The 25,417-nt window shown below is 57.3% G+C and overlaps 5 protein-coding genes across 8 annotated transcripts in view; 4 read left to right on the forward strand and 1 right to left on the reverse strand.

The window, feature by feature from the left end:
* The window catches only part of UBAP2 (ubiquitin associated protein 2), a 200,415-nt gene that overhangs the window by 87,378 nt on the left and 87,620 nt on the right, over positions 1 to 25,417 (reverse strand). The window lies entirely within an intron of this gene.
* On the forward strand, positions 5,585 to 6,157 carry LOC138103505 (interferon-like). The gene has a single exon (XM_069001833.1). It carries the CDS (start codon positions 5,585 to 5,587, stop codon positions 6,155 to 6,157), a length of 573 nt encoding a protein of 190 aa, XP_068857934.1.
* Positions 9,646 to 10,218, forward strand: LOC138103535 (interferon-like). Its single transcript, XM_069001880.1, has one exon. It carries the CDS (start codon positions 9,646 to 9,648, stop codon positions 10,216 to 10,218), a length of 573 nt encoding a protein of 190 aa, XP_068857981.1.
* LOC138103534 (interferon-like) lies at positions 17,824 to 18,396 on the forward strand. The gene has a single exon (XM_069001879.1). The coding sequence runs from the start codon at positions 17,824 to 17,826 to the stop codon at positions 18,394 to 18,396; it is 573 nt and encodes a 190-aa protein (XP_068857980.1).
* Positions 21,874 to 22,446, forward strand: LOC138103906 (interferon-like). Its single transcript, XM_069002535.1, has one exon. It carries the CDS (start codon positions 21,874 to 21,876, stop codon positions 22,444 to 22,446), a length of 573 nt encoding a protein of 190 aa, XP_068858636.1.

Raw genomic sequence — 25,417 nt, forward strand, 5'->3', positions numbered from 1 at the left:
ACCCCACTGAGGCCCAGGGCTTGCAAACGCAAAACCACTACCATCCAGCTATACGGGGCTTCGTCCACTCCATCCTCCCGCATGGATGGGCCTGTACCAGACCCCAACCCCTCTAACATCCCGTGCCTCTGGTTCCCCCTTAACCTGGACCCACAAGCTCTCCAATGGCTCCTCATCCTAACCCAGGAACATTTCCATACTTTCCACTTGCTCACTGAAACACGCACAGCTAAACCCCGCCTCACCTCCACACCCTCTTTTCCCAACTGTCTAAAACCTTCCAATCCAATGCCCCACTCATAGGAGCAATCCCACAATGTCTCCATGAGGCCAGGGAGATCATGCCCGCCCAGGCATGCCTATGCCCTCAACTCCTCTTCCTTCTTCCCCATATTACGTGTGTTTGTGCAAAGGCATCTGAAACTACTGCCAAGTCTTCTCTACTTCACTCAAACGGGCCGGGCCCAGCTCCCTCAGCCTTTCTCACAAGCGATGCGCTCCCGTCCCCTCTGCGTCTACAGGGCTGGCCTGCCCCTCCAAGATCTCCACACCTCCCATGGACTAAAGAGCCCGGAACAGGACACCACCGCTCCAGGGCAGGGCTCTGGCAATCCCAAAACACAACGCATTTTGCCGCACGGGGGACAGTCTCATTTTGTTCTCTGCCTGCCTCCTCCACCGAAGCAGGGAAAACACAACCATGCCCTCACTCTGGGGCCAAACACATGGGACAACAGACACAGAGCAAGCAACACAGCAGCAGCAAAGCTCCTCCTTTCTTCCTAATCCTTCTTCACTCAAGCCTATTTTTTAATGTCTTGTTGCCCTGCCTCCTCAGCTTCCAAGACTGCAGCGAGGCCACCTCCACGCAAGAACACCTCCAGGCCTCCAGCGCTCACACCCACACACACACGCCCTTGTACACTGCCACTACCCCCGGGCCCCTGCTGCAAGAGGGGCATCCCCAGGCCCGGCCCACTGACGTCACTGCTCATCCCTTGCAAGCACGAAAGGGAAACGCTGCCTAAGAGGAAAATAAAGGCAAGCCACAAAGTGAAAGGAAAAGTGACCACGGCCACCACCAGGGCACTGCAGGTGGAAAAGATGCTTGGGCACAAAGAGAAACTTCAGCTGCACAGCACAGGCCTTGCAGCTGGCCCTGCAGCTGACCAAGAACACCCAACAACCCTCCCCGACACAGCTGACCCCGACGCCTCCGACCCAGCGCTTTCATAACCCCACTCACCCACTACTGCCACCCCACTGCCACCACAATCCCCAACCACGGACACCCCAACAAACCACTGCCCCGAGACCACCACAGCCACCAGCCCAGACTGGAAACCACGGGCGGGAACTCCCAGCAATCAGAAAGCGATGAAGGGAAAGCTGCCGCGATACAAAGCCGCACACCCGGCAGCACCCCAAGCACAGCCACCACCAGCACCAGCGCCGAGCCTCACCAGCCTCCTGCCCAGCACCACCCCACAGCACCCACAGACCCACCATGGCTGCGCCCAACGCCCCACAGCCACGCCTGCCGCACGCCGCCCCGGCACTCCTGCTCCTCCTCACGGCTCTCGCCACCACCCGCGCCTGCCAACAGCTCTGGACACACGACGACACCTTCCCTGGCGACGCACTCCGCCTCCTCCAGGACGTGGCTCCCGGCCACGCACAGCCCTGCCACCTCCAAGAGCCGCCCTTCTTCCCCGACACCCTCCTCCACAACAACCTCCGCCCGCACCAAGCCGCCGCCACTGCCCTACGCATCCTCCAGAACCTCTTCCACACCCTCGGCACCAACAGCACCCACCAGCACTGGCACAGCCAGGCTCGCAACGACCTCCTCAACAAACTCCAGCACTACATCCACCACCTCGAGCAATGCCTCCCCGACAACGCCACGCTCTTCAAAGGACCACGCAACCCGCTGCTCACCATCAACAAGTACTTCAGGGACATCCAACTCTTCCTCCACGCCCACAACCACAGCGCCTGCGCCTGGGAACACGTCCGCCTCGAAGCTCGCACCTCTTTACAGCACCTCCACAACCTCACCCGCACCATGCGCCGCTAGCGCAAACACCCACCCCCACACACCGACCCACGTCCACGTGCCTCCCGCCACGCTCCCGCACCAACGCCCCAAACCCACCCCGTGCCTCACGCCTCCCCTCTCCTGGGACAACAGACACGGCTGCAACCACCGCACGGCACCCGCAGCCTGCGACCACTGCGCCTCCATTCATACAGCCTCTCCCATCGATTTGGACAAAGGACTTTCTCTACTTATTTATTCATTCATTTATTTATTTATTTATTTATTCACTTATTTATTCACTTATTTATGCCACCGAAAATAAAGACCCCTGACAAAACACTTGCCACTGCCTCTCGTCTCACTAACTCTGCAAACTCAGCCTTTGGGCCGGCGGAAAGCCACCTCTACTCAGCAGCTACTCCTCTACTCCCAGCCCTGCTCCAGAAAGGGCTCTGCACAGCCCCTACCCGCTCTTCTCACTGCCACCTGCCCAAGCAGGTTTGTGCAGCAACCCCTTTGGAAAAACATTCCCAGCATTTGCCCAACATCACAAAAATAAAGACAGGATAAGGCTGGAAAGCACCACTGCAGCTCATCTGCTTTATCCACAGAGTCCTCCATCCATCCATCCATCCATCCATCCATCCATCCATCCATCCATCCATCCATCCATCCATCCATCCATCCAATCCATGGCTCTCTGACTTAGAGAGAAGGACGTTGTGCGTGCGGGACGGCGTCAAACACTTTGCACAAGTCCCAGCAGACGAGGTCACGCGCTCTGCCCCTATCCACCAATGCTGTAGCCCTACCCACAGATGGTTACCAAAATTGCCAGGAATGGCAACTTTCCCCTTTGGAAAGCCACGCTGCCTGTTACCTATCACCTCTTTGCTTTCCAGACGCCTCAGCTGAGGTTCCAGCAGAAGCAGTGCCAGCGTCTTGCCTGGCACGGAGGTCAGACTGACTCCTTTGTATTCCCGTGCTCTTCTGCTCTCCCCTTTTTAAAAACAAGGGCTATACTTCCCCTCCTCCACAGGTATCAGGGACAAGACACCATTTTTCCAATATGATCCAGGGTGGCCTAGCAACTCCATCTGACAGTTCCCTAAGGACCCGCTAATGAATCTCTTCATGTCCCACAGACTTGCACATGTTCGGGTTCCTAAGATGGTCTCAAACCTCATCCTCTCCTACAGTGGCCTTGGGCTCTTCACTCTTCACACGGGGCTCCCTGCATTTGCCTTCTGCAACTTGGGCAGCGTGGCTGGAGCACTCGCACTGAAGAGGGACGCACAGACGTTGCTGAGAACCTCAGCGTTCTCTTTGCCCAGGACAGCCACGTCTCCCCTTTCCTTACGCACATTATCGCTAACATTCTTTTGCTTGCAAGAGATCTAGCGAAGCCTGCCCTCCCACCCTTGACAGCCCTGGCCAGACTCAATTCTAAAGGGGCCTTGGCAAGCCTAACCTTGTCTCTAGCTTACCGCACCCTGTCCCTGTGTTCCTTTCAGGCCACCTGTCCTCCTTCCCGCTTCCTGAAACTTTCTCTTTTTGCTCAGAGTTTGCCCAGCAGCTCCCTAGCCATCCGTGGATGCCTCCTGGCGTTTTCGCACCAGTTCCCCCTGCTTCAAATGCATCACTCCTCAGCTTGGAGGAAGGGGATCCTTGAAATCCAGCCACATTCTTGGGCCCCTCTGTCCTCCAGGCCTCTATCATCTGGCACTCTGTCAAGTACATCCTTGAAGAGCCCAAAGTCTGCTCTCTCAAGTCCGGGCCAGGGAGTTCACTGGGTGACCGGCTCACTGTCCCGAGGATCTCCTACTCCAACACCCCGTGGTCGCTGCAGCCAAGGCTGCCTTGGAGCACCGTATTCCCCGCCAGCTCCTCCTATTGGTGAGCACACGGCCTCTGTCCTTGCTGGCTCCTCAGTCACTTGCGCAAGGGAGTTGTCAGTGACACATCCCAGAAACCTCCCACGTGGCTTGTGCCCTGCCACGTTGCCTCTCCAAAAGATATCGCTGCGGTTCAAAACCCCACTGAGGCCCAGGGCTTGCAAACGCAAAACCACTACCATCCGGCTATACGGGGCTTCGTCCACTCCATCCTCCCGCATGGATGGGCCTGTACCAGACCCCAACCCCTCTAACATCCCGTGCCTCTGGTTCCCCCTTAACCTGGACCCACAAGCTCTCCAATGGCTCCTCATCCTAACCCAGGAACATTTCCATACTTTCCACTTGCTCACTGAAACACGCACAGCTAAACCCCGCCTCACCTCCACACCCTCTTTTCCCAACTGTCTAAAACCTTCCAATCCAATGCCCCACTCATAGGAGCAATCCCACAATGTCTCCATGAGGCCAGGGAGATCATGCCCGCCCAGGCATGCCTATGCCCTCAACTCCTCTTCCTTCTTCCCCATATTACGTGTGTTTGTGCAAAGGCATCTGAAACTACTGCCAAGTCTTCTCTACTTCACTCAAACGGGCCGGGCCCAGCTCCCTCAGCCTTTCTCACAAGCGATGCGCTCCCGTCCCCTCTGCGTCTACAGGGCTGGCCTGCCCCTCCAAGATCTCCACACCTCCCATGGACTAAAGAGCCCGGAACAGGACACCACCGCTCCAGGGCAGGGCTCTGGCAATCCCAAAACACAACGCATTTTGCCGCACGGGGGACAGTCTCATTTTGTTCTCTGCCTGCCTCCTCCACCGAAGCAGGGAAAACACAACCATGCCCTCACTCTGGGGCCAAACACATGGGACAACAGACACAGAGCAAGCAACACAGCAGCAGCAAAGCTCCTCCTTTCTTCCTAATCCTTCTTCACTCAAGCCTATTTTTTAATGTCTTGTTGCCCTGCCTCCTCAGCTTCCAAGACTGCAGCGAGGCCACCTCCACGCAAGAACACCTCCAGGCCTCCAGCGCTCACACCCACACACACACGCCCTTGTACACTGCCACTACCCCCGGGCCCCTGCTGCAAGAGGGGCATCCCCAGGCCTGGCCCACTGACGTCACTGCTCATCCCTTGCAAGCACGAAAGGGAAACGCTGCCTAAGAGGAAAATAAAGGCAAGCCACAAAGTGAAAGGAAAAGTGACCACGGCCACCACCAGGGCACTGCAGGTGGAAAAGATGCTTGGGCACAAAGAGAAACTTCAGCTGCACAGCACAGGCCTTGCAGCTGGCCCTGCAGCTGACCAAGAACACCCAACAACCCTCCCCGACACAGCTGACCCCGACGCCTCCGACCCAGCGCTTTCATAACCCCACTCACCCACTACTGCCACCCCACTGCCACCACAATCCCCAACCACGGACACCCCAACAAACCACTGCCCCGAGACCACCACAGCCACCAGCCCAGACTGGAAACCACGGGCGGGAACTCCCAGCAATCAGAAAGCGATGAAGGGAAAGCTGCCGCGATACAAAGCCGCACACCCGGCACCACCCCAAGCACAGCCACCACCAGCACCAGCGCCGAGCCTCACCAGCCTCCTGCCCAGCACCACCCCACAGCACCCACAGACCCACCATGGCTGCGCCCAACGCCCCACAGCCACGCCTGCCGCACGCCGCCCCGGCACTCCTGCTCCTCCTCACAGCTCTCGCCACCACCCTCGCCTGCCAACAGCTCTGGACACACGACGACACCTTCCCCGGCGACGCACTCCGCCTCCTCCAGGACGTGGCTCCCGGCCACGCACAGCCCTGCCACCTCCAAGAGCCGCCCTTCTTCCCCGACACCCTCCTCCACAACAACCTCCGCCCGCACCAAGCCGCCGCCACCGCCCTACGCATCCTCCAGAACCTCTTCCACACCCTCGGCACCAACAGCACCCGCCAGCACTGGCACAGCCAGGCTCGCAACGACCTCCTCAACAAACTCCAGCACTACATCCACCACCTCGAGCAATGCCTCCCCGACAACGCCACGCTCTTCAAAGGACCACGCAACCCGCTGCTCACCATCAACAAGTACTTCAGGGACATCCAACTCTTCCTCCACGCCCACAACCACAGCGCCTGCGCCTGGGAACACGTCCGCCTCGAAGCTCGCACCTCTTTACAGCACCTCCACAACCTCACCCGCACCATGCGCCGCTAGCGCAAACACCCACCCCCACACACCGACCCACGTCCTCGTGCCTCCCGCCACGCTCCCGCACCAACGCCCCAAACCCACCCCGTGCCTCACGCCTCCCCTCTCCTGGGACAACAGACACGGCTGCAACCACCGCACGGCACCCGCAGCCTGCGACCACTGCGCCTCCATTCATACAGCCTCTCCCATCGATTTGGACAAAGGACTTTCTCTACTTATTTATTCATTCATTTATTTATTTATTTATTTATTCACTTATTTATTCACTTATTTATGCCACCGAAAATAAAGACCCCTGACAAAACACTTGCCACTGCCTCTCGTCTCACTAACTCTGCAAACTCAGCCTTTGGGCCGGCGGAAAGCCACCTCTACTCAGCACCTACTCCTCTACTCCCAGCCCTGCTCCAGAAAGGGCTCTGCACAGCCCCTACCCGCTCTTCTCACTGCCACCTGCCCAAGCAGGTTTGTGCAGCAACCCCTTTGGAAAAACATTCCCAGCATTTGCCCAACATCACAAAAATAAAGACAGGATAAGGCTGGAAAGCACCACTGCAGCTCATCTGCTTTATCCACAGAGTCCTCCATCCATCCATCCATCCATCCATCCATCCATCCATCCATCCATCCATCCATCCAATCCATGGCTCTCTGACTTAGAGAGAAGGACGTTGTGCGTGCGGGACGGCGTCAAACACTTTGCACAAGTCCCGGCAGACGAGGTCACGCGCTCTGCCCCTATCCACCAATGCTGTAGCCCTACCCACAGATGGTTACCAAAATTGCCAGGAATGGCAACTTTCCCCTTTGGAAAGCCACGCTGCCTGTTACCTATCACCTCTTTGCTTTCCAGACGCCTCAGCTGAGGTTCCAGCAGAAGCAGTGCCAGCGTCTTGCCTGGCACGGAGGTCAGACTGACTCCTTTGTATTCCCGTGCTCTTCTGCTCTCCCCTTTTTAAAAACAAGGGCTATACTTCCCCTCCTCCACAGGTATCAGGGACAAGACACCATTTTTCCAATATGATCCAGGGTGGCCTAGCAACTCCATCTGACAGTTCCCTAAGGACCCGCTAATGAATCTCTTCATGTCCCACAGACTTGCACATGTTCGGGTTCCTAAGATGGTCTCAAACCTCATCCTCTCCTACAGTGGCCTTGGGCTCTTCACTCTTCACACGGGGCTCCCTGCATTTGCCTTCTGCAACTTGGGCAGCACGGCTGGAGCACTCGCACTGAAGAGGGACGCACAGACGTTGCTGAGAACCTCAGCGTTCTCTTTGCCCAGGACAGCCACGTCTCCCCTTTCCTTACGCACATTATCGCTAACATTCTTTTGCTTGCAAGAGATCTAGCGAAGCCTGCCCTCCCACCCTTGACAGCCCTGGCCAGACTCAATTCTAAAGGGGCCTTGGCAAGCCTAACCTTGTCTCTAGCTTACCGCACCCTGTCCCTGTGTTCCTTTCAGGCCACCTGTCCTCCTTCCCGCTTCCTGAAACTTTCTCTTTTTGCTCAGAGTTTGCCCAGCAGCTCCCTAGCCATCCGTGGATGCCTCCTGGCGTTTTCGCACCAGTTCCCCCTGCTTCAAATGCATCACTCCTCAGCTTGGAGGAAGGGGATCCTTGAAATCCAGCCACATTCTTGGGCCCCTCTGTCCTCCAGGCCTCTATCATCTGGCACTCTGTCAAGTACATCCTTGAAGAGCCCAAAGTCTGCTCTCTCAAGTCCGGGCCAGGGAGTTCACTGGGTGACCGGCTCACTGTCCCGAGGATCTCCTACTCCAACACCCCGTGGTCGCTGCAGCCAAGGCTGCCTTGGAGCACCGTATTCCCCGCCAGCTCCTCCTATTGGTGAGCACACGGCCTCTGTCCTTGCTGGCTCCTCAGTCACTTGCGCAAGGGAGTTGTCAGTGACACATCCCAGAAACCTCCCACGTGGCTTGTGCCCTGCCACGTTGCCTCTCCAAAAGATATCGCTGCGGTTCAAAACCCCACTGAGGCCCAGGGCTTGCAAACGCAAAACCACTACCATCCAGCTATACGGGGCTTCGTCCACTCCATCCTCCCGCATGGATGGGCCTGTACCAGACCCCAACCCCTCTAACATCCCGTGCCTCTGGTTCCCCCTTAACCTGGACCCACAAGCTCTCCAATGGCTCCTCATCCTAACCCAGGAACATTTCCATACTTTCCACTTGCTCACTGAAACACGCACAGCTAAACCCCGCCTCACCTCCACACCCTCTTTTCCCAACTGTCTAAAACCTTCCAATCCAATGCCCCACTCATAGGAGCAATCCCACAATGTCTCCATGAGGCCAGGGAGATCATGCCCGCCCAGGCATGCCTGTGCCCTCAACTCCTCTTCCTTCTTCCCCATATTACGTGTGTTTGTGCAAAGGCATCTGAAACTACTGCCAAGTCTTCTCTACTTCACTCAAACGGGCCGGGCCCAGCTCCCTCAGCCTTTCTCACAAGCGATGCGCTCCCGTCCCCTCTGCGTCTACAGGGCTGGCCTGCCCCTCCAAGATCTCCACACCTCCCATGGACTAAAGAGCCCGGAACAGGACACCACCGCTCCAGGGCAGGGCTCTGGCAATCCCAAAACACAACGCATTTTGCCGCACGGGGGACAGTCTCATTTTGTTCTCTGCCTGCCTCCTCCACAGAAGCAGGGAAAACACAACCATGCCCTCACTCTGGGGCCAAACACATGGGACAACAGACACAGAGCAAGCAACACAGCAGCAGCAAAGCTCCTCCTTTCTTCCTAATCCTTCTTCACTCAAGCCTATTTTTTAATGTCTTGTTGCCCTGCCTCCTCAGCTTCCAAGACTGCAGCGAGGCCACCTCCACGCAAGAACACCTCCAGGCCTCCAGCGCTCACACCCACACACACACGCCCTTGTACACTGCCACTACCCCCGGGCCCCTGCTGCAAGAGGGGCATCCCCAGGCCTGGCCCACTGACGTCACTGCTCATCCCTTGCAAGCACGAAAGGGAAACGCTGCCTAAGAGGAAAATAAAGGCAAGCCACAAAGTGAAAGGAAAAGTGACCACGGCCACCACCAGGGCACTGCAGGTGGAAAAGATGCTTGGGCACAAAGAGAAACTTCAGCTGCACAGCACAGGCCTTGCAGCTGGCCCTGCAGCTGACCAAGAACACCCAACAACCCTCCCCGACACAGCTGACCCCGACGCCTCCGACCCAGCGCTTTCATAACCCCACTCACCCACTACTGCCACCCCACTGCCACCACAATCCCCAACCACGGACACCCCAACAAACCACTGCCCTGAGACCACCACAGCCACCAGCCCAGACTGGAAACCACGGGCGGGAACTCCCAGCAATCAGAAAGCGATGAAGGGAAAGCTGCCGCGATACAAAGCCGCACACCCGGCACCACCCCAAGCACAGCCACCACCAGCACCAGCGCCGAGCCTCACCAGCCTCCTGCCCAGCACCACCCCACAGCACCCACAGACCCACCATGGCTGCGCCCAACGCCCCACAGCCACGCCTGCCGCACGCCGCCCCGGCACTCCTGCTCCTCCTCACGGCTCTCGCCACCACCCTCGCCTGCCAACAGCTCTGGACACACGACGACACCTTCCCCGGCGACGCACTCCGCCTCCTCCAGGACGTGGCTCCCGGCCACGCACAGCCCTGCCACCTCCAAGAGCCGCCCTTCTTCCCCGACACCCTCCTCCACAACAACCTCCGCCCGCACCAAGCCGCCGCCACCGCCCTACGCATCCTCCAGAACCTCTTCCACACCCTCGGCACCAACAGCACCCGCCAGCACTGGCACAGCCAGGCTCGCAACGACCTCCTCAACAAACTCCAGCACTACATCCACCACCTCGAGCAATGCCTCCCCGACAACGCCACGCTCTTCAAAGGACCACGCAACCCGCTGCTCACCATCAACAAGTACTTCAGGGACATCCAACTCTTCCTCCACGCCCACAACCACAGCGCCTGCGCCTGGGAACACGTCCGCCTCGAAGCTCGCACCTCTTTACAGCACCTCCACAACCTCACCCGCACCATGCGCCGCTAGCGCAAACACCCACCCCCACACACCGACCCACGTCCTCGTGCCTCCCGCCACGCTCCCGCACCAACGCCCCAAACCCACCCCGTGCCTCACGCCTCCCCTCTCCTGGGACAACAGACACGGCTGCAACCACCGCACGGCACCCGCAGCCTGCGACCACTGTGCCTCCATTCATACAGCCTCTCCCATCGATTTGGACAAAGGACTTTCTCTACTTATTTATTCATTTATTTATTTATTTATTTATTTATTCACTTATTTATTCACTTATTTATGCCACCGAAAATAAAGACCCCTGACAAAACACTTGCCACTGCCTCTCGTCTCACTAACTCTGCAAACTCAGCCTTTGGGCCGGCGGAAAGCCACCTCTACTCAGCACCTACTCCTCTACTCCCAGCCCTGCTCCAGAAAGGGCTCTGCACAGCCCCTACCCGCTCTTCTCACTGCCACCTGCCCAAGCAGGTTTGTGCAGCAACCCCTTTGGAAAAACATTCCCAGCATTTGCCCAACATCACAAAAATAAAGACAGGATAAGGCTGGAAAGCACCACTGCAGCTCATCTGCTTTATCCACAGAGTCCTCCATCCATCCATCCATCCATCCATCCATCCATCCATCCATCCATCCATCCATCCATCCATCCATCCATCCATCCATCCATCCATCCATCCATCCATCCAATCCATGGCTCTCTGACTTAGAGAGAAGGACGTTGTGCGTGCGGGACGGCGTCAAACACTTTGCACAAGTCCCGGCAGACGAGGTCACGCGCTCTGCCCCTATCCACCAATGCTGTAGCCCTACCCACAGATGGTTACCAAAATTGCCAGGAATGGCAACTTTCCCCTTTGGAAAGCCACGCTGCCTGTTACCTATCACCTCTTTGCTTTCCAGACGCCTCAGCTGAGGTTCCAGCAGAAGCAGTGCCAGCGTCTTGCCTGGCACGGAGGTCAGACTGACTCCTTTGTATTCCCGTGCTCTTCTGCTCTCCCCTTTTTAAAAACAAGGGCTATACTTCCCCTCCTCCACAGGTATCAGGGACAAGACACCATTTTTCCAATATGATCCAGGGTGGCCTAGCAACTCCATCTGACAGTTCCCTAAGGACCCGCTAATGAATCTCTTCATGTCCCACAGACTTGCACATGTTCGGGTTCCTAAGATGGTCTCAAACCTCATCCTCTCCTACAGTGGCCTTGGGCTCTTCACTCTTCACACGGGGCTCCCTGCATTTGCCTTCTGCAACTTGGGCAGCGTGGCTGGAGCACTCGCACTGAAGAGGGACGCACAGACGTTGCTGAGAACCTCAGCGTTCTCTTTGCCCAGGACAGCCACGTCTCCCCTTTCCTTACGCACATTATCGCTAACATTCTTTTGCTTGCAAGAGATCTAGCGAAGCCTGCCCTCCCACCCTTGACAGCCCTGGCCAGACTCAATTCTAAAGGGGCCTTGGCAAGCCTAACCTTGTCTCTAGCTTATCGCACCCACTCCTTGTGTTCCTTTCAGGCCACCTGTCCTCCTTCCCGCTTCCTGAAACTTTCTCTTTTTGCTCAGAGTTTGCCCAGCAGCTCCCTAGCCATCCGTGGATGCCTCCTGGCGTTTTCGCACCAGTTCCCCCTGCTTCAAATGCATCACTCCTCAGCTTGGAGGAAGGGGATCCTTGAAATCCAGCCACATTCTTGGGCCCCTCTGTCCTCCAGGCCTCTATCATCTGGCACTCTGTCAAGTACATCCTTGAAGAGCCCAAAGTCTGCTCTCTCAAGTCCGGGCCAGGGAGTTCACTGGGTGACCGGCTCACTGTCCCGAGGATCTCCTACTCCAACACCCCGTGGTCGCTGCAGCCAAGGCTGCCTTGGAGCACCGTATTCCCCGCCAGCTCCTCCTATTGGTGAGCACACGGCCTCTGTCCTTGCTGGCTCCTCAGTCACTTGCGCAAGGGAGTTGTCAGTGACACATCCCAGAAACCTCCCACGTGGCTTGTGCCCTGCCACGTTGCCTCTCCAAAAGATATCGCTGCGGTTCAAAACCCCACTGAGGCCCAGGGCTTGCAAACGCAAAACCACTACCATCCAGCTATACGGGGCTTCGTCCACTCCATCCTCCCGCATGGATGGGCCTGTACCAGACCCCAACCCCTCTAACATCCCGTGCCTCTGGTTCCCCCTTAACCTGGACCCACAAGCTCTCCAATGGCTCCTCATCCTAACCCAGGAACATTTCCATACTTTCCACTTGCTCACTGAAACACGCACAGCTAAACCCCGCCTCACCTCCACACCCTCTTTTCCCAACTGTCTAAAACCTTCCAATCCAATGCCCCACTCATAGGAGCAATCCCACAATGTCTCCATGAGGCCAGGGAGATCATGCCCGCCCAGGCATGCCTATGCCCTCAACTCCTCTTCCTTCTTCCCCATATTACGTGTGTTTGTGCAAAGGCATCTGAAACTACTGCCAAGTCTTCTCTACTTCACTCAAACGGGCCGGGCCCAGCTCCCTCAGCCTTTCTCACAAGCGATGCGCTCCCGTCCCCTCTGCGTCTACAGGGCTGGCCTGCCCCTCCAAGATCTCCACACCTCCCATGGACTAAAGAGCCCGGAACAGGACACCACCGCTCCAGGGCAGGGCTCTGGCAATCCCAAAACACAACGCATTTTGCCGCACGGGGGACAGTCTCATTTTGTTCTCTGCCTGCCTCCTCCACCGAAGCAGGGAAAACACAACCATGCCCTCACTCTGGGGCCAAACACATGGGACAACAGACACAGAGCAAGCAACACAGCAGCAGCAAAGCTCCTCCTTTCTTCCTAATCCTTCTTCACTCAAGCCTATTTTTTAATGTCTTGTTGCCCTGCCTCCTCAGCTTCCAAGACTGCAGCGAGGCCACCTCCACGCAAGAACACCTCCAGGCCTCCAGCGCTCACACCCACACACACACGCCCTTGTACACTGCCACTACCCCCGGGCCCCTGCTGCAAGAGGGGCATCCCCAGGCCCGGCCCACTGACGTCACTGCTCATCCCTTGCAAGCACGAAAGGGAAACGCTGCCTAAGAGGAAAATAAAGGCAAGCCACAAAGTGAAAGGAAAAGTGACCACGGCCACCACCAGGGCACTGCAGGTGGAAAAGATGCTTGGGCACAAAGAGAAACTTCAGCTGCACAGCACAGGCCTTGCAGCTGGCCCTGCAGCTGACCAAGAACACCCAACAACCCTCCCCGACACAGCTGACCCCGACGCCTCCGACCCAGCGCTTTCATAACCCCACTCACCCACTACTGCCACCCCACTGCCACCACAATCCCCAACCACGGACACCCCAACAAACCACTGCCCCGAGACCACCACAGCCACCAGCCCAGACTGGAAACCACGGGCGGGAACTCCCAGCAATCAGAAAGCGATGAAGGGAAAGCTGCCGCGATACAAAGCCGCACACCCGGCAGCACCCCAAGCACAGCCACCACCAGCACCAGCGCCGAGCCTCACCAGCCTCCTGCCCAGCACCACCCCACAGCACCCACAGACCCACCATGGCTGCGCCCAACGCCCCACAGCCACGCCTGCCGCACGCCGCCCCGGCACTCCTGCTCCTCCTCACGGCTCTCGCCACCACCCGCGCCTGCCAACAGCTCTGGACACACGACGACACCTTCCCTGGCGACGCACTCCGCCTCCTCCAGGACGTGGCTCCCGGCCACGCACAGCCCTGCCACCTCCAAGAGCCGCCCTTCTTCCCCGACACCCTCCTCCACAACAACCTCCGCCCGCACCAAGCCGCCGCCACTGCCCTACGCATCCTCCAGAACCTCTTCCACACCCTCGGCACCAACAGCACCCACCAGCACTGGCACAGCCAGGCTCGCAACGACCTCCTCAACAAACTCCAGCACTACATCCACCACCTCGAGCAATGCCTCCCCGACAACGCCACGCTCTTCAAAGGACCACGCAACCCGCTGCTCACCATCAACAAGTACTTCAGGGACATCCAACTCTTCCTCCACGCCCACAACCACAGCGCCTGCGCCTGGGAACACGTCCGCCTCGAAGCTCGCACCTCTTTACAGCACCTCCACAACCTCACCCGCACCATGCGCCGCTAGCGCAAACACCCACCCCCACACACCGACCCACGTCCACGTGCCTCCCGCCACGCTCCCGCACCAACGCCCCAAACCCACCCCGTGCCTCACGCCTCCCCTCTCCTGGGACAACAGACACGGCTGCAACCACCGCACGGCACCCGCAGCCTGCGACCACTGCGCCTCCATTCATACAGCCTCTCCCATCGATTTGGACAAAGGACTTTCTCTACTTATTTATTCATTCATTTATTTATTTATTTATTTATTCACTTATTTATTCACTTATTTATGCCACCGAAAATAAAGACCCCTGACAAAACACTTGCCACTGCCTCTCGTCTCACTAACTCTGCAAACTCAGCCTTTGGGCCGGCGGAAAGCCACCTCTACTCAGCAGCTACTCCTCTACTCCCAGCCCTGCTCCAGAAAGGGCTCTGCACAGCCCCTACCCGCTCTTCTCACTGCCACCTGCCCAAGCAGGTTTGTGCAGCAACCCCTTTGGAAAAACATTCCCAGCATTTGCCCAACATCACAAAAATAAAGACAGGATAAGGCTGGAAAGCACCACTGCAGCTCATCTGCTTTATCCACAGAGTCCTCCATCCATCCATCCATCCATCCATCCATCCATCCATCCATCCATCCATCCATCCATCCATCCATCCAATCCATGGCTCTCTGACTTAGAGAGAAGGACGTTGTGCGTGCGGGACGGCGTCAAACACTTTGCACAAGTCCCAGCAGACGAGGTCACGCGCTCTGCCCCTATCCACCAATGCTGTAGCCCTACCCACAGATGGTTACCAAAATTGCCAGGAATGGCAACTTTCCCCTTTGGAAAGCCACGCTGCCTGTTACCTATCACCTCTTTGCTTTCCAGACGCCTCAGCTGAGGTTCCAGCAGAAGCAGTGCCAGCGTCTTGCCTGGCACGGAGGTCAGACTGACTCCTTTGTATTCCCGTGCTCTTCTGCTCTCCCCTTTTTAAAAACAAGGGCTATACTTCCCCTCCTCCACAGGTATCAGGGACAAGACACCATTTTTCCAATATGATCCAGGGTGGCCTAGCAACTCCATCTGACAGTTCCCTAAGGACCCGCTAATGAATCTCTTCATGTCCCACAGACTTGCACATGTTCGGGTTCCTAAGATGGTCTCAAACCTCATCCTCTCCTACAGTGGCCTTGGGCTCTTCACTCTTCACACGGGGCTCCCTGCATTTGCCTTCTGCAACTTGGGCAGCGTGGCTGGAGCACTCGCACTGAAGAGGGATGCACAGACGTTGCTGAGAACCTCAGCGTTCTCTTTGCCCAGGACAGCCACGTCTCCCCTTTCCTTACGCACATTATCGCTAACATTCTTTTGCTTGCAAGAGATCTAGCGAAGCCTGCCCTCCCACCCTTGACAGCCCTGGCCAGACTCAATTCTAAAGGGGCCTTGGCAAGCCTAACCTTGTCTCTAGCTTACCGCACCCTGTCCCTGTGTTCCTTTCAGGCCACCTGTCCTCCTTCCCGCTTCCTGAAACTTTCTCTTTTTGCTCAGAGTTTGCCCAGCAGCTCCCTAGCCATCCGTGGATGCCTCCTGGCGTTTTCGCACCAGTTCCCCCTGCTTCAAATGCATCACTCCTCAGCTTGGAGGAAGGGGATCCTTGAAATCCAGCCACATTCTTGGGCCCCTCTGTCCTCCAGGCCTCTATCATCTGGCACTCTGTCAAGTACATCCTTGAAGAGCCCAAAGTCTGCTCTCTCAAGTCCGGGCCAGGGAGTTCACTGGGTGACCGGCTCACTGTCCCGAGGATCTCCTACTCCAACACCCCGTGGTCGCTGCAGCCAAGGCTGCCTTGGAGCACCGTATTCCCCGCCAGCTCCTCCTATTGGTGAGCACACGGCCTCTGTCCTTGCTGGCTCCTCAGTCACTTGCGCAAGGGAGTTGTCAGTGACACATCCCAGAAACCTCCCACGTGGCTTGTGCCCTGCCACGTTGCCTCTCCAAAAGATATCGCTGCGGTTCAAAACCCCACTGAGGCCCAGGGCTTGCAAACGCAAAACCACTACCATCCGGCTATACGGGGCTTCGTCCACTCCATCCTCCCGCATGGATGGGCCTGTACCAGACCCCAACCCCTCTAACATCCCGTGCCTCTGGTTCCCCCTTAACCTGGACCCACAAGCTCTCCAATGGCTCCTCATCCTAACCCAGGAACATTTCCATACTTTCCACTTGCTCACTGAAACACGCACAGCTAAACCCCGCCTCACCTCCACACCCTCTTTTCCCAACTGTCTAAAACCTTCCAATCCAATGCCCCACTCATAGGAGCAATCCCACAATGTCTCCATGAGGCCAGGGAGATCATGCCCGCCCAGGCATGCCTATGCCCTCAACTCCTCTTCCTTCTTCCCCATATTACGTGTGTTTGTGCAAAGGCATCTGAAACTACTGCCAAGTCTTCTCTACTTCACTCAAACGGGCCGGGCCCAGCTCCCTCAGCCTTTCTCACAAGCGATGCGCTCCCGTCCCCTCTGCGTCTACAGGGCTGGCCTGCCCCTCCAAGATCTCCACACCTCCCATGGACTAAAGAGCCCGGAACAGGACACCACCGCTCCAGGGCAGGGCTCTGGCAATCCCAAAACACAACGCATTTTGCCGCACGGGGGACAGTCTCATTTTGTTCTCTGCCTGCCTCCTCCACCGAAGCAGGGAAAACACAACCATGCCCTCACTCTGGGGCCAAACACATGGGACAACAGACACAGAGCAAGCAACACAGCAGCAGCAAAGCTCCTCCTTTCTTCCTAATCCTTCTTCACTCAAGCCTATTTTTTAATGTCTTGTTGCCCTGCCTCCTCAGCTTCCAAGACTGCAGCGAGGCCACCTCCACGCAAGAACACCTCCAGGCCTCCAGCGCTCACACCCACACACACACGCCCTTGTACACTGCCACTACCCCCAGGCCCCTGCTGCAAGAGGGGCATCCCCAGGCCCGGCCCACTGACGTCACTGCTCATCCCTTGCAAGCACGAAAGGGAAACGCTGCCTAAGAGGAAAATAAAGGCAAGCCACAAAGTGAAAGGAAAAGTGACCACGGCCACCACCAGGGCACTGCAGGTGGAAAAGATGCTTGGGCACAAAGAGAAACTTCAGCTGCACAGCACAGGCCTTGCAGCTGGCCCTGCAGCTGACCAAGAACACCCAACAACCCTCCCCGACACAGCTGACCCCGACGCCTCCGACCCAGCGCTTTCATAACCCCACTCACCCACTACTGCCACCCCACTGCCACCACAATCCCCAACCACGGACACCCCAACAAACCACTGCCCCGAGACCACCACAGCCACCAGCCCAGACTGGAAACCACGGGCGGGAACTCCCAGCAATCAGAAAGCGATGAAGGGAAAGCTGCCGCGATACAAAGCCGCACACCCGGCACCACCCCAAGCACAGCCACCACCAGCACCAGCGCCGAGCCTCACCAGCCTCCTGCCCAGCACCACCCCACAGCACCCACAGACCCACCATGGCTGCGCCCAACGCCCCACAGCCACGCCTGCCGCACGCCGCCCCGGCACTCCTGCTCCTCCTCACGGCTCTCGCCACCACCCTCGCCTGCCAACAGCTCTGGACACACGACGACACCTTCCCCGGCGACGCACTCCGCCTCCTCCAGGACGTGGCTCCCGGCCACGCACAGCCCTGCCACCTCCAAGAGCCGCCCTTCTTCCCCGACACCCTCCTCCACAACAACCTCCGCCCGCACCAAGCCGCCGCCACCGCCCTACGCATCCTCCAGAACCTCTTCCACACCCTCGGCACCAACAGCACCCGCCAGCACTGGCACAGCCAGGCTCGCAACGACCTCCTCAACAAACTCCAGCACTACATCCACCACCTCGAGCAATGCCTCCCCGACAACGCCACGCTCTTCAAAGGACCACGCAACCCGCTGCTCACCATCAACAAGTACTTCAGGGACATCCAACTCTTCCTCCACGCCCACAACCACAGCGCCTGCGCCTGGGAACACGTCCGCCTCGAAGCTCGCACCTCTTTACAGCACCTCCACAACCTCACCCGCACCATGCGCCGCTAGCGCAAACACCCACCCCCACACACCGACCCACGTCCACGTGCCTCCCGCCACGCTCCCGCACCAACGCCCCAAACCCACCCCGTGCCTCACGCCTCCCCTCTCCTGGGACAACAGACACGGCTGCAACCACCGCACGGCACCCGCAGCCTGCGACCACTGCGCCTCCATTCATACAGCCTCTCCCATCGATTTGGACAAAGGACTTTCTCTACTTATTTATTCATTTATTTATTTATTTATTTATTTATTCACTTATTTATGCCACCGAAAATAAAGACCCCTGACAAAACACTTGCCACTGCCTCTCGTCTCACTAACTCTGCAAACTCAGCCTTTGGGCTGGCGGAAAGCCACCTCTACTCAGCAGCTACTCCTCTACTCCCAGCCCTGCTCCAGAAAGGGCTCTGCACAGCCCCTACCCGCTCTTCTCACTGCCACCTGCCCAAGCAGGTTTGTGCAGCAACCCCTTTGGAAAAACATTCCCAGCATTTGCCCAACATCACAAAAATAAAGACAGGATAAGGCTGGAAAGCACCACTGCAGCTCATCTGCTTTATCCACAGAGTCCTCCATCCATCCCATCCATCCATCCATCCATCCATCCATCCATCCATCCATCCATCCAATCCATGGCTCTCTGACTTAGAGAGAAGGACGTTGTGCGTGCGGGACGGCGTCAAACACTTTGCACAAGTCCCAGCAGACGAGGTCACGCGCTCTGCCCCTATCCACCAATGCTGTAGCCCTACCCACAGATGGTTACCAAAATTGCCAGGAATGGCAACTTTCCCCTTTGGAAAGCCACGCTGCCTGTTACCTATCACCTCTTTGCTTTCCAGACGCCTCAGCTGAGGTTCCAGCAGAAGCAGTGCCAGCGTCTTGCCTAGCACGGAGGTCAGACTGACTCCTTTGTATTCCCGTGCTCTTCTGCTCTCCCCTTTTTAAAAACAAGGGCTATACTTCCCCTCCTCCACAGGTATCAGGGACAAGACACCATTTTTCCAATATGATCCAGGGTGGCCTAGCAACTCCATCTGACAGTTCCCTAAGGACCCGCTAATGAATCTCTTCATGTCCCACAGACTTGCACATGTTCGGGTTCCTAAGATGGTCTCAAACCTCATCCTCTCCTACAGTGGCCTTGGGCTCTTCACTCTTCACACGGGGCTCCCTGCATTTGCCTTCTGCAACTTGGGCAGCGTGGCTGGAGCACTCGCACTGAAGAGGGACGCACAGACGTTGCTGAGAACCTCAGCGTTCTCTTTGCCCAGGACAGCCACGTCTCCCTTTTCCTTACGCACATTATCGCTAACATTCTTTTGCTTGCAAGAGATCTAGCGAAGCCTGCCCTCCCACCCTTGACAGCCCTGGCCAGACTCAATTCTAAAGGGGCCTTGGCAAGCCTAACCTTGTCTCTAGCTTACCGCACCCTGTCCCTGTGTTCCTTTCAGGCCACCTGTCCTCCTTCCCGCTTCCTGAAACTTTCTCTTTTTGCTCAGAGTTTGCCCAGCAGCTCCCTAGCCATCCGTGGATGCCTCCTGGCGTTTTCGCACCAGTTCCCCCTGCTTCAAATGCATCACTCCTCAGCTTGGAGGAAGGGGATCCTTGAAATCCAGCCACATTCTTGGGCCCCTCTGTCCTCCAGGCCTCTATCATCTGGCACTCTGTCAAGTACATCCTTGAAGAGCCCAAAGTCTGCTCTCTCAAGTCCGGGCCAGGGAGTTCACTGGGTGACCGGCTCACTGTCCCGAGGATCTCCTACTCCAACACCCCGTGGTCGCTGCAGCCAAGGCTGCCTTGGAGCACCGTATTCCCCGCCAGCTCCTCCTATTGGTGAGCACACGGCCTCTGTACTTGCTGGCTCCTCAGTCACTTGCGCAAGGGAGTTGTCAGTGACACATCCCAGAAACCTCCCACGTGGCTTGTGCCCTGCCACGTTGCCTCTCCAAAAGATATCGCTGCGGTTCAAAACCCCACTGAGGCCCAGGGCTTGCAAACGCAAAACCACTACCATCCAGCTATACGGGGCTTCGTCCACTCCATCCTCCCGCATGGATGGGCCTGTACCAGACCCCAACCCCTCTAACATCCCGTGCCTCTGGTTCCCCCTTAACCTGGACCCACAAGCTCTCCAATGGCTCCTCATCCTAACCCAGGAACATTTCCATACTTTCCACTTGCTCACTGAAACACGCACAGCTAAACCCCGCCTCACCTCCACACCCTCTTTTCCCAACTGTCTAAAACCTTCCAATCCAATGCCCCACTCATAGGAGCAATCCCACAATGTCTCCATGAGGCCAGGGAGATCATGCCCGCCCAGGCATGCCTATGCCCTCAACTCCTCTTCCTTCTTCCCCATATTACGTGTGTTTGTGCAAAGGCATCTGAAACTACTGCCAAGTCTTCTCTACTTCACTCAAACGGGCCGGGCCCAGCTCCCTCAGCCTTTCTCACAAGCGATGCGCTCCCGTCCCCTCTGCGTCTACAGGGCTGGCCTGCCCCTCCAAGATCTCCACACCTCCCATGGACTAAAGAGCCCGGAACAGGACACCACCGCTCCAGGGCAGGGCTCTGGCAATCCCAAAACACAACGCATTTTGCCGCACGGGGGACAGTCTCATTTTGTTCTCTGCCTGCCTCCTCCACCGAAGCAGGGAAAACACAACCATGCCCTCACTCTGGGGCCAAACACATGGGACAACAGACACAGAGCAAGCAACACAGCAGCAGCAAAGCTCCTCCTTTCTTCCTAATCCTTCTTCACTCAAGCCTATTTTTTAATGTCTTGTTGCCCTGCCTCCTCAGCTTCCAAGACTGCAGCGAGGCCACCTCCACGCAAGAACACCTCCAGGCCTCCAGCGCTCACACCCACACACACACGCCCTTGTACACTGCCACTACCCCCGGGCCCCTGCTGCAAGAGGGGCATCCCCAGGCCCGGCCCACTGACGTCACTGCTCATCCCTTGCAAGCACGAAAGGGAAACGCTGCCTAAGAGGAAAATAAAGGCAAGCCACAAAGTGAAAGGAAAAGTGACCACGGCCACCACCAGGGCACTGCAGGTGGAAAAGATGCTTGGGCACAAAGAGAAACTTCAGCTGCACAGCACAGGCCTTGCAGCTGGCCCTGCAGCTGACCAAGAACACCCAACAACCCTCCCCGACACAGCTGACCCCGACGCCTCCGACCCAGCGCTTTCATAACCCCACTCACCCACTACTGCCACCCCACTGCCACCACAATCCCCAACCACGGACACCCCAACAAACCACTGCCCCGAGACCACCACAGCCACCAGCCCAGACTGGAAACCACGGGCGGGAACTCCCAGCAATCAGAAAGCGATGAAGGGAAAGCTGCCGCGATACAAAGCCGCACACCCGGCAGCACCCCAAGCACAGCCACCACCAGCACCAGCGCCGAGCCTCACCAGCCTCCTGCCCAGCACCACCCCACAGCACCCACAGACCCACCATGGCTGCGCCCAACGCCCCACAGCCACGCCTGCCGCACGCCGCCCCGGCACTCCTGCTCCTCCTCACGGCTCTCGCCACCACCCTCGCCTGCCAACAGCTCTGGACACACGACGACACCTTCCCCGGCGACGCACTCCGCCTCCTCCAGGACGTGGCTCCCGGCCACGCACAGCCCTGCCACCTCCAAGAGCCGCCCTTCTTCCCCGACACCCTCCTCCACAACAACCTCCGCCCGCACCAAGCCGCCGCCACCGCCCTACGCATCCTCCAGAACCTCTTCCACACCCTCGGCACCAACAGCACCCGCCAGCACTGGCACAGCCAGGCTCGCAACGACCTCCTCAACAAACTCCAGCACTACATCCACCACCTCGAGCAATGCCTCCCCGACAACGCCACGCTCTTCAAAGGACCACGCAACCCTCTGCTCACCATCAACAAGTACTTCAGGGACATCCAACTCTTCCTCCACGCCCACAACCACAGCGCCTGCGCCTGGGAACACGTCCGCCTCGAAGCTCGCACCTCTTTACAGCACCTCCACAACCTCACCCGCACCATGCGCCGCTAGCGCAAACACCCACCCCCACACACCGACCCACGTCCTCGTGCCTCCCGCCACGCTCCCGCACCAACGCCCCAAACCCACCCCGTGCCTCACGCCTCCCCTCTCCTGGGACAACAGACACGGCTGCAACCACCGCACGGCACCCGCAGCCTGCGACCACTGCGCCTCCATTCATACAGCCTCTCCCATCGATTTGGACAAAGGACTTTCTCTACTTATTTATTCATTTATTTATTTATTTATTTATTTATTCACTTATTTATTCACTTATTTATGCCACCGAAAATAAAGACCCCTGACAAAACACTTGCCACTGCCTCTCGTCTCACTAACTCTGCAAACTCAGCCTTTGGGCCGGCGGAAAGCCACCTCTACTCAGCACCTCCTCCTCTACTCCCAGCCCTGCTCCAGAAAGGGCTCCGCACAGCCCCTACCCGCTCTTCTCACTGCCACCTGCCCAAGCAGGTTTGTGCAGCAACCCCTTTGGAAAAACATTCCCAGCATTTGCCCAACATCACAAAAATAAAGACAGGATAAGGCTGGAAAGCACCACTGCAGCTCATCTGCTTTATCCACAGAGTCCTCCATCCATCCCATCCATCCATCCATCCATCCATCCATCCATCCATCCATCCATCCATCCATCCATCCAATCCATGGCTCTCTGACTTAGAGAGAAGGACGTTGTGCGTGCGGGACGGCGTCAAACACTTTGCACAAGTCCCAGCAGACGAGGTCACGCGCTCTGCCCCTATCCACCAATGCTGTAGCCCTACCCACAGATGGTTACCAAAATTGCCAGGAATGGCAACTTTCCCCTTTGGAAAGCCACGCTGCCTGTTACCTATCACCTCTTTGCTTTCCAGACGCCTCAGCTGAGGTTCCAGCAGAAGCAGTGCCAGCGTCTTGCCTAGCACGGAGGTCAGACTGACTCCTTTGTATTCCCGTGCTCTTCTGCTCTCCCCTTTTTAAAAACAAGGGCTATACTTCCCCTCCTCCACAGGTATCAGGGACAAGACACCATTTTTCCAATATGATCCAGGGTGGCCTAGCAACTCCATCTGACAGTTCCCTAAGGACCCGCTAATGAATCTCTTCATGTCCCACAGACTTGCACATGTTCGGGTTCCTAAGATGGTCTCAAACCTCATCCTCTCCTACAGTGGCCTTGGGCTCTTCACTCTTCACACGGGGCTCCCTGCATTTGCCTTCTGCAACTTGGGCAGCGTGGCTGGAGCACTCGCACTGAAGAGGGACGCACAGACGTTGCTGAGAACCTCAGCGTTCTCTTTGCCCAGGACAGCCACGTCTCCCTTTTCCTTACGCACATTATCGCTAACATTCTTTTGCTTGCAAGAGATCTAGCGAAGCCTGCCCTCCCACCCTTGACAGCCCTGGCCAGACTCAATTCTAAAGGGGCCTTGGCAAGCCTAACCTTGTCTCTAGCTTACCGCACCCTGTCCCTGTGTTCCTTTCAGGCCACCTGTCCTCCTTCCCGCTTCCTGAAACTTTCTCTTTTTGCTCAGAGTTTGCCCAGCAGCTCCCTAGCCATCCGTGGATGCCTCCTGGCGTTTTCGCACCAGTTCCCCCTGCTTCAAATGCATCACTCCTCAGCTTGGAGGAAGGGGATCCTTGAAATCCAGCCACATTCTTGGGCCCCTCTGTCCTCCAGGCCTCTATCATCTGGCACTCTGTCAAGTACATCCTTGAAGAGCCCAAAGTCTGCTCTCTCAAGTCCGGGCCAGGGAGTTCACTGGGTGACCGGCTCACTGTCCCGAGGATCTCCTACTCCAACACCCCGTGGTCGCTGCAGCCAAGGCTGCCTTGGAGCACCGTATTCCCCGCCAGCTCCTCCTATTGGTGAGCACACGGCCTCTGTACTTGCTGGCTCCTCAGTCACTTGCGCAAGGGAGTTGTCAGTGACACATCCCAGAAACCTCCCACGTGGCTTGTGCCCTGCCACGTTGCCTCTCCAAAAGATATCGCTGCGGTTCAAAACCCCACTGAGGCCCAGGGCTTGCAAACGCAAAACCACTACCATCCAGCTATACGGGGCTTCGTCCACTCCATCCTCCCGCATGGATGGGCCTGTACCAGACCCCAACCCCTCTAACATCCCGTGCCTCTGGTTCCCCCTTAACCTGGACCCACAAGCTCTCCAATGGCTCCTCATCCTAACCCAGGAACATTTCCATACTTTCCACTTGCTCACTGAAACACGCACAGCTAAACCCCGCCTCACCTCCACACCCTCTTTTCCCAACTGTCTAAAACCTTCCAATCCAATGCCCCACTCATAGGAGCAATCCCACAATGTCTCCATGAGGCCAGGGAGATCATGCCCGCCCAGGCATGCCTATGCCCTCAACTCCTCTTCCTTCTTCCCCATATTACGTGTGTTTGTGCAAAGGCATCTGAAACTACTGCCAAGTCTTCTCTACTTCACTCAAACGGGCCGGGCCCAGCTCCCTCAGCCTTTCTCACAAGCGATGCGCTCCCGTCCCCTCTGCGTCTACAGGGCTGGCCTGCCCCTCCAAGATCTCCACACCTCCCATGGACTAAAGAGCCCGGAACAGGACACCACCGCTCCAGGGCAGGGCTCTGGCAATCCCAAAACACAACGCATTTTGCCGCACGGGGGACAGTCTCATTTTGTTCTCTGCCTGCCTCCTCCACCGAAGCAGGGAAAACACAACCATGCCCTCACTCTGGGGCCAAACACATGGGACAACAGACACAGAGCAAGCAACACAGCAGCAGCAAAGCTCCTCCTTTCTTCCTAATCCTTCTTCACTCAAGCCTATTTTTTAATGTCTTGTTGCCCTGCCTCCTCAGCTTCCAAGACTGCAGCGAGGCCACCTCCACGCAAGAACACCTCCAGGCCTCCAGCGCTCACACCCACACACACACGCCCTTGTACACTGCCACTACCCCCGGGCCCCTGCTGCAAGAGGGGCATCCCCAGGCCCGGCCC

Source organism: Aphelocoma coerulescens (genome assembly GCF_041296385.1).
Source record: "Aphelocoma coerulescens isolate FSJ_1873_10779 chromosome Z unlocalized genomic scaffold, UR_Acoe_1.0 ChrZ, whole genome shotgun sequence".
Classification (NCBI taxonomy): Eukaryota; Metazoa; Chordata; class Aves; order Passeriformes; family Corvidae; genus Aphelocoma; species Aphelocoma coerulescens.

Coding starts and splice junctions, on each gene's coding strand:
- LOC138103505 (XM_069001833.1), top strand. CDS start 5,585: ATGGCTGCGCCCAACGCCCCACAGCCACGCCTGCCGCACGCCGCCCCG.
- LOC138103535 (XM_069001880.1), top strand. CDS start 9,646: ATGGCTGCGCCCAACGCCCCACAGCCACGCCTGCCGCACGCCGCCCCG.
- LOC138103534 (XM_069001879.1), top strand. CDS start 17,824: ATGGCTGCGCCCAACGCCCCACAGCCACGCCTGCCGCACGCCGCCCCG.
- LOC138103906 (XM_069002535.1), top strand. CDS start 21,874: ATGGCTGCGCCCAACGCCCCACAGCCACGCCTGCCGCACGCCGCCCCG.